General features: G+C 49.8%; 1 protein-coding gene across 1 annotated transcript in view; it reads right to left on the reverse strand.

The window, feature by feature from the left end:
- Positions 1 to 7,430, reverse strand: part of NFAM1 (NFAT activating protein with ITAM motif 1) — a 13,063-nt gene extending 5,633 nt beyond the window's left edge. Inside the window, exons 1-4 of the mRNA XM_008942034.1 lie at positions 7,376 to 7,430; positions 4,878 to 5,216; positions 3,723 to 3,832; positions 997 to 1,104 (exon numbers count right to left, since the gene is read on the reverse strand). Of these exons, the coding sequence (XP_008940282.1) occupies positions 997 to 1,104; positions 3,723 to 3,832; positions 4,878 to 5,216; positions 7,376 to 7,430 (612 nt within the window). The remainder of the gene's footprint in view (positions 1 to 996; positions 1,105 to 3,722; positions 3,833 to 4,877; positions 5,217 to 7,375) is intronic.
- Positions 7,431 to 8,214: the final 784 nt, after the last annotated feature.

The raw sequence follows: 8,214 nt of genomic DNA on the forward strand, positions 1-8,214 counted from the left end.
GCTCCCCATTCAGATTTTTATAAGCCCGAATTAAAAAGAAATTACTTGATACAAATGAAGAGGTTTATAACCTGCAACCTCCTTTACCCAAAGCGTTGCTTTTCGCCCAGAATAAACAGCCACATGCCATACACAGTGCTCTCTTTTAAACCTCTGCTGCAAAAATTAAAGGGTCACAAAATGGTGCTCCCCACCCCCAGAGAGAGAATGAGAAGGGGGCAGGCCCGTCCTCTTGATCATTTCTGTCCCCTATCAGGTCTCCTGTCTCCTTGGCAGAGCTTTACTCCTCTCTGTAACACATTCTCCAGAGCTTTGCACTGTTTAGTTTAAATGATTAATGCAGCAGAGCTCACAGGTTTTCCTCTGAGAGACTTTTCCAGCCCTTACAGACCTCACAGTCAGAAAGGTTTCCTAATATTCAGGGAACATCCTCCTCTATTCACTTTCATTTTATTCCTCCTTGTTTGTCCCACAGATCTTGGGGGGCAGAAAAAAACCCTTCCCTTCTTAGCGGAGCTGCTCTCCCAGGGGTGTAAAGGGAGAAAAAGGAACTAATTTTAAATGGAGCTGGATGGGTTGTAAAAGGGATTAGGGGTCATGGCTGCTTGAGGAAGCTGAGGTCTGGGCCTGACGTTTCAGGAGAGCCACTCCAATCTTATTACGTATGACACTGCAGCTCCTGGGCCCAAGGAGCATGAGCACTTGGCATTCCCCAGTTTGGGGAAGGGAAAAGGAGACCCTGTGCAATGAAAAGGGAAATGCTCTGAAAAAGAAACTTCCCCCACTTTCTTCCTGTCCTTTTTCCCCGACTCTAGTCAGCCTGCTCAGCACTGTGAGGGTGTCAGCGCAGGAGCGCTACATACAGCTGGGGTCACTGGGGGAAACACCTCTCCCTGGCACTACTAGGCACTCAGGTACTGCTGATACTCATGTTGTCTGTGGCAGGGCAGGGCAATGCTGCAGACAGCAGGGATGGAGCGTGGTGCTGGTACTTACATCATAGACAGGAGGAGGAGATGGTGGTGGTGGTGGGCTGGCTGAAGGGGGCTGTGTTTCCACCTTCTGATTCAGGACATTTAGCCGGTTTCTTCTAGGGCACCACATCTGCTCAGGAGAAGACACCAAATAACACATTTAGAGAAAACACCATCTCCCCAAAGATGAAGTGAAGACCAATGTCATGTCAAAGCCAGCTGCCTGCACACCTCCCAAGTGCTCTCACAGCAAAGAGTGCTGGCACTCTCTGCACAACACAGGCTGGTTCCTTTCCTCAGCATAGAGTAAAGCTGAGGAGTCTGATGACTTCCACTGGAGCAGTGGAAAGGAGAATTGGGGTCTGTGCACACATGGAAATCACTCCCACCTCTGAAACTTAGCTGGACAGAGGGTGTGTAAGTATTTAACACACACAATAATGCTGCAGGACAGGGACTAAAGCATGGCCCTGTTCAGAGTGCGTGTGTGTGGATTTCAGAGAGGCAAAATGCAGTCATTTTTGTCAGGATTTGGCCAGGGAGCTTTTGTTAAAACACAGTCTGTAGTGAAGAGCACCAAATGACCATTAATGACGACATACAGTCAGTGACACCCTAATGTGCAAGTCCAGCATGGAGCTGAAGGTCTCTTCTTCTGAACTATTTCTTGCCTCAGATGAGTTTCCCTTTAATACCTTTGATTCATGCACAGATAAGGGTTAGCCCTGCTCAGCAAGCAAGAGAGGAGGCAGAAAATGCAGAAGGCTTTGCTAAGTATCCCTGTTCTAATTCCGAAAGAAGTGGGATGATTATATTCACATCACATGAGAACGATGAACTGCTTTCCAGTCCATTAGTAACTAAGGAGGATGCTAAATAGCTTCTCTTAAAGATAAACATTTTTAAACCAGCAGGTCTGAGTTAGCTGTGGTGAGAAATATGGGCTGTGTTCTGCAGGAGGGCAAACGTAATGGCTGCACCATCTCTTCAGGCCCCGAGGAGACGCCTCAGGTCTGGGACTTGCTGGCCCATCTCGCACCCTAGAGACCCCACCGGGCAGGCTGTGGCAGTGGCAGGTTGTGGCAGTGGCTCTCTGCCCGTGCCGCGGAGGCGCTGTCTGGGCAGGCTGGGGGTGGGACGGACCCTCACGCTGCCGTACGCCCCTTCCCCGCCACCCGCCTGCCTGCGAGGTGAGTCCCTGGGGACGAGCAGCTCTGCCAGCTGCTGCAGTTCAGCTGCAGCCCCCTCATCGCGGGCTGTGTGTGCTGAAGCCTGATGCTCCTTGGAGTCACAGACTGGACCAGCAGCACAGCCTCCAAATAAAAATGCATGCAGAGTCTGCTGTTGTGGTGGCAGAGGGCAGCCTGAAGGAGTAAATACAAGGCATACTCCACCTAGAAACAACAATCCCCAAATTCCATCCTAAAAGGCGTCAGGGTTTTTTAAGGCAGCCTGGAGATCTCTGGAAGAATGCAGAGGATGTTGTTTGAATGCCTGAAGGCAGCAGTACTAGGAGCAGTAAGTTTTCCCCAAACAACAGGGACTCCAGTATCACATCTCCAGAGTTTCTTCCACAGGGCCCCTGCCTCATCCAGATCTTTCAGCACTACTTTTGGCTTTTCTTCTCCTACTCTCTGCATCCTTTCTTCCCCACTCCTGCTTTCCCCTTTGCCCTCAGCTACTTCAACCCAGCTTCCACTTCCTTACCTAGCTGGTGCCAACCTATGCCACTAGTCTGTTCACCTGAGGGGCCCTGTCAGTCTGATCTTAACACACTCCCCCAAGCTCCAGTGCTTCCTCACCCTGGGCTCCAGTCCCAGCTTCCCTCTTGAGGCTCCTTCTTCCAGCCTCACAGAATCACTGCTGTTGGAAGGTGCCTCTGGGGATTGTCTAGTCCAATTCCCCTCTGCTCAAAGCAGAGTCAGCTAAAGCAGGTTGCTCCTCCAGTCCTTGCCTCTCTCTTTTTTTTTTTTCCAGTTAGTTGGCACTTCAACACAGGCTTCCTTGGGATCCTTATCTTGACCTTCCCCTCTCAATCTGTCTTTCAGTGTTTCCTCTGCCAAAAACATGCCCAAGGCTCTGGTCCCTATCCCCTCCACACTGCACATTGTTTTCTTCTGTGGTGCCTGACCCATAGCCCATAAACACAGTTGCACAGTCTCCTTGCAAGTAGGTCATGCCCTTGAACCAGAGTAGCCCCCAGCTTGAAAGAGGATTAGAAAGGGGTCGAGTCCTGTCCTCCTGCCACCAGGGCTGGAACAGCCTTCCCTGGGTGCACAGGACGCTGCCAGTCTGGCTGGCACCGTGTTGAGAAGCAGCCTCACAAGGCCTCCTTCAGACAACAGAGCTGCTAAACTAACAAGGATCAAGACTGAGCATTCACAAGCTGCAATTAAAAAAAACCAACACATCAAAAGGCCACATCTCCTTGAATATTCTCAGGGCTAGCACACTGCCAGTGTGACTTCATGCCCTGCATCAGATCCTTGCTCTAAAGCAGAGCATGCTGGAGTCAGTATGATTACCAGATTTTCTTTAATGGACAAATCAATGACTCGTTTTGTCTTTCCTCTAATCTTTTTATATCAGAAAGACTGAACTTAAAAAAAAGAAAATGAACCTGAGGCAGGCACTCTGCATGGAAAGTTTCAGCATGGGGACTTCCAATCCAGCCAAATTAGAAGCAAATTAAATAAATTCCTTGAGTGCGTTGTGTCAGGTATTGCTTTTTGTTTGGTTGTAACTTGCCTTTCTTTTCCACAGAAGCAGAGCTGTTGCAGTGATGCTCAATGCAGCAAGAAAAACAGTAAGGGTAATGAGGATTTCCCACCCATAAGAGGTCTCTGGATACCCTGTACCTGTAAGAAACAAGGCAAAAGATTCGGTGTGAGTAGAAGTTACAATCCTGCTGCATTTTTAACCCTGGAAAGAGCCTTGGGAGAACTAGAATACAGAAGCAGTGCAGAATATGGTAGCACAGATGCACACACCCTTCCAAACATAGTCTGACTGAACAGAGACCAGGATGCAGTTAAGAACCACACAAAACAGACAAGATAGAAGCAGCTGCACTTCATGTAGATTAGAGGGAGGTGACATAACTATGAGAGCCAAGAAAGGTGGTAGGTAGAGGCAAAGTTCTTTAGTGATAGAGGCACAAGGACAGGTGGTAGAAAGCAGAGAGGCCACACATCCTAGCAGGGTGGGTACTGCAGGCACCCTCTGAGCAGTGCAGCAAAGCTTCTCCACCAGGGCTCTTTCCATTTACACCGAGAAGTTTTTCACACCCAGCATTCAGTGACTCAAACCCAGCCAGACAGCAGCATGCACATCCTCAGCACTATTCTAGAACATTCCTCTCATCCTGGTGTGAAGCTCTCCCCTGCTTTCCAGACTGCCCACTAATGGGACCACCAACCCCTTGTACTACACGGGAAAGGAGAAGGGATTATGGGGAGCCCCCAGCCTGTCTGTTAGCCCCCAATGGGGAGCACCTAACCCGTGCATCTGGTTACAGTGAGCACCCCAACCATGGACTGAGTCTTCAGCCGCCTCTGTCACGCTGCTGAAGGCAGTTTCCTCAGCACCTCAAGGCACTCTCTGACCCGGTGCCCAGGCTCCCTGGTTAGAGCCTGACTTTAAGCCTGCTGCTCCCAGGAGGCCACCACAGGCTGGATAAAAGTTACTGCATCTGCATGTCCCCATGTGGGCACTGGGAACAGCAGCACAGGTCACCTGCGTACAGTGCATTCAGCTCTGATGGCAGTTAAGTGTTGAGCATGAAGCATTATTCCCACCTGACTTTACAGACTGTTTGGGCAGAGGAAAAGAAGAGCAATCTTTTCACAGCCAGATCCAGCTGATTTTTAACCACCTGTCCTTCCTTCCTGGTTGTTCACTTACCTCTAGCAAGGACAAACACTCCCTTTCCCATTTTCTGGATGCCATTCCATTTGACCTCACAGTAGTATGTGCCAGTGGGAGAGGTGCTTTCAAGTGGCACAATTTTGTGGTTGTAAGTTAAGGTAGCAGTCTTATTCTCTTTTCCAGAAGGGATGGCTACATTTTCTGACCTGCTATAGATGGGTGTTTTCTGGTCCAGTGAATTAATCCAGTAATAGAAGATTGAAAATTTGGTGTACTTTGGCATGTAAGGGAAGCTGACCTCACAGGGGATGGATATTCCTTCCTTCAGCAGTGCAACCTGGATTGGAGGCTTCTGCTTTACGGCGACATCTCCCCCTGCAAGGGTAATAGGTGTTAGCATGCACTTAAAATTACTTCAGGTCAGGGGGGACTGCTGCCCCAGACACAGTGCTCAGAAAACGTGTAGCTGTGGTACTTCGGGACATGGTTTAGTGGCAGTGTTGGGTTGATGGTTGGATTTGATGATCTTGGAGGTCTTTTTCAACCTCAATGATCCTATGACAGGATCACACAGGAAAATGAGCGTGTCAGGAAGCACACCCATAGCACGCAGCGTTGGCCCTTGTTAGAGTGATCCAGAACACACGTGCCCTGTGAGATCTGCCACATCCCTGGGGCAGCTGCTGGGTGATGCGCAGCAGCCCGTGGCGTTCCCAGGCTTCCCCTTCTCCCTCGTGAGCTCCGCCGTGACGCCAGCACACGGACAGGAAGTGAGGGAGGGAGAGAGCTGGTTCTGCAGAGTGTGAGGCTGGGTTTAAGGGGATGGAGAGGAAACTGTTCCCCCAGAGAAGCACCACCCAGGCAGCTCCTGGCGCTCCCCAGTCACGGGGCTCTGCCCGGGCCCCTGTGTGTGCCCCGCCCGAGCCTGTGCCCTGAAGGTGGTATGCCCTTGGCACCAGGGGCCAAGCACCAGCGGGTACCTCTGAAGCAGGAGTGAGGAAGGAAATTGCATATTCTGCACGGAGGCCACCCCCTGGGGCCACCAGAAACGACACGGAGTAACCCCTCCAAACCTCTGCTGCTGGGAATGGGCAGCAAAGCACAAGACCTGATGCTAGATATGGAGCTATCTGCAGGAGACTGCAGATCTTAAACATTTGTGTGACACTATCTGAGGCAGAGAGATGGGAGATCCTGCCCCTCGTGTGCTTCCTCCTTCCACAGACAGGGCTCTTGTAAGTGATCCATCACTGCAATTCAGTAGACAGTGATGTCAGGAGTGGCAAGAGAGGGTGAATAAGCACCGATGAGGAACCACACCATGGTTTACTCCCTGTTTTGTTTAATAAAATCCCAAAAAAGCTAAGAGTGAGCTACAGGCTGGTGAGGAGCCTGGGGCACAAGACTTCTTTGGCTTCTCAGCCAAATCTGGGTTTAACATCAGTCTTTGGGTCTATTTGTTTAGCAGCTGACTAACACCACATATGAAGCAATTTAAGAGGGCCATGCAAACCATCATTGCCTTTAAAAAAGGGAACCTGAAGCTAACATGCAAGTCTCCTTACAAAATGAAGGATTCTTTCAGAGACATGAAAATAGAAGAGAGGAAAAAAAAAAAAAAAAGAAAGTAGGGGATGGGCAGGCTTTTCCATTCAGGCTTTTGATGGGATTCCCTGGGGTTCTGCACCTCTGAACAGGCTCCTCACGAGGCACAAAAGCTCTCCCAGAGCACAGCCAGGCTTGCTGCCCTGTCCCTGTGCACCAGGGCTGCATCACACCTGGGCACAGCGGGGCCCAGAGACAGTCACTGGGGGTGACACTGCAGGAAGGGCACAGCAGCTGCCCAGGAAGGACTGCCTGGGAGTAACATCTGTCAAGGAAAACCCTCTACAGATGACACATCCAGGGACAATAGCCTGAGATAAAGAGCAGCTTAGGTTACACCACCAGAGAAAGGTTCTCAGCTGTACAAGCAGCCGGGACATGGCGCAGTCCTAAGGGACACGCTCACTCCTTGGTGTGCACAGTCCTGTGCACATGAGATACAACGTTATGGAGAGGCTGTAACAGAACATCCTGCAGGCAGCGGGGCAGTGATAACCTGAGAGGTCTCTTCTGGGCCTTATCTTCTAAAATAATTCATCACTCATCATCCTTCTCCTCATCTCTACCCAGCAGAACACACATGAATATAGTTTCTATACAAGACGTGGCTAAGAACTGCTGTAACAAAACAGAGCAGAGATCCATCTCCTTACAGCATCCCAGGAGCCATTCGCTTGAGCAGAGCATGCCAGGGAAAAAGCCAAACCATTTTATTTAGGTTATCTAGTCCTTCTCCCATGTTCCTTCTTTCTTAAGGATCCTCTCTCTCAGCTTTGAAATGCTTAAAAGACAGAAATAGCAGCAGCGTGCAAATTCCTGGAGGGGATCTCTGGAAATTAGCAAAAGATAGCAGCTGGAAATGCTCTAATATGAGCAAACGTGAGAGTAAACAAAAGGAATTAAAAACCTGTTTGGTTTTTTTTTTTTACCTCCACACTGAAGCAACGAAAGAAAGAGGAAGATGACTTTTAGATTAGAGGCCATGACGAGGGTCAGAGGCTGTCAGAAAGCACCCAGACACGTCGATCCAAAAGGCAAAGGAGACGCGGGTCTGTCGGGAGCTCCCACGCCGGGGCAGGTGGTGATCCCCTCCCGTCTGCCTGCGAGGGGCTGGGCAGGATGGGCACACGCTGCCTTTGCAGAGCTGGCCCTGGCAGACTCAGGCTCTTCTGCTTTTCAGACTCCTCCCCACACCAGGGCTCATTTCTCTGTGCTGTTACAATGGTGTCACACTTACCAGCAAACGTCCAGAGATGAGGTCATGAGCTCTTTACTGCCTAGAGCTTTGTCTCCTGAGGACCATAAAACACCAGGTGCATTTAAAGCAAAGTTTGTCACCTTCCACACCGACCAAAGCACCATCACCATGTTGGGCTATTGAAAAAAACATGCTTTGACTGATGCATATTGAGGCCATTTGAGGTGAATGCACTCAAATTCAGGGAAGGATTCATCTGTCTCTGGCACAATGAACAAGCTTAAAGGTAGCACAGTAGGATTTTTACCATCATTTTGCAAGGATTTGTTTACATAGTTGTTTTGGAACAGCTATTCCCAGTTACCTCAGCGCACAGACCATTCAGGTTTTGGAATAAGGGCACCTTATTTCAAATTATCTTAATTAAATGCTTTGTTCAAATGGGGAAGCTACTGGGCAGTGCCAAAGGGCGTGAGTTCAGGGCACAGCAGCCCTGCCAAACTCCTTCTATATGTGAACACTCCAGTGTGAGATCACCTGCTTTGCCTTCAGCACAGAAAGCAACTACCC

Source organism: Merops nubicus, unplaced genomic scaffold, assembly GCF_000691845.1.
Source record: "Merops nubicus isolate BGI_N331 unplaced genomic scaffold, ASM69184v1 scaffold50906, whole genome shotgun sequence".
Classification (NCBI taxonomy): Eukaryota; Metazoa; Chordata; class Aves; order Coraciiformes; family Meropidae; genus Merops; species Merops nubicus.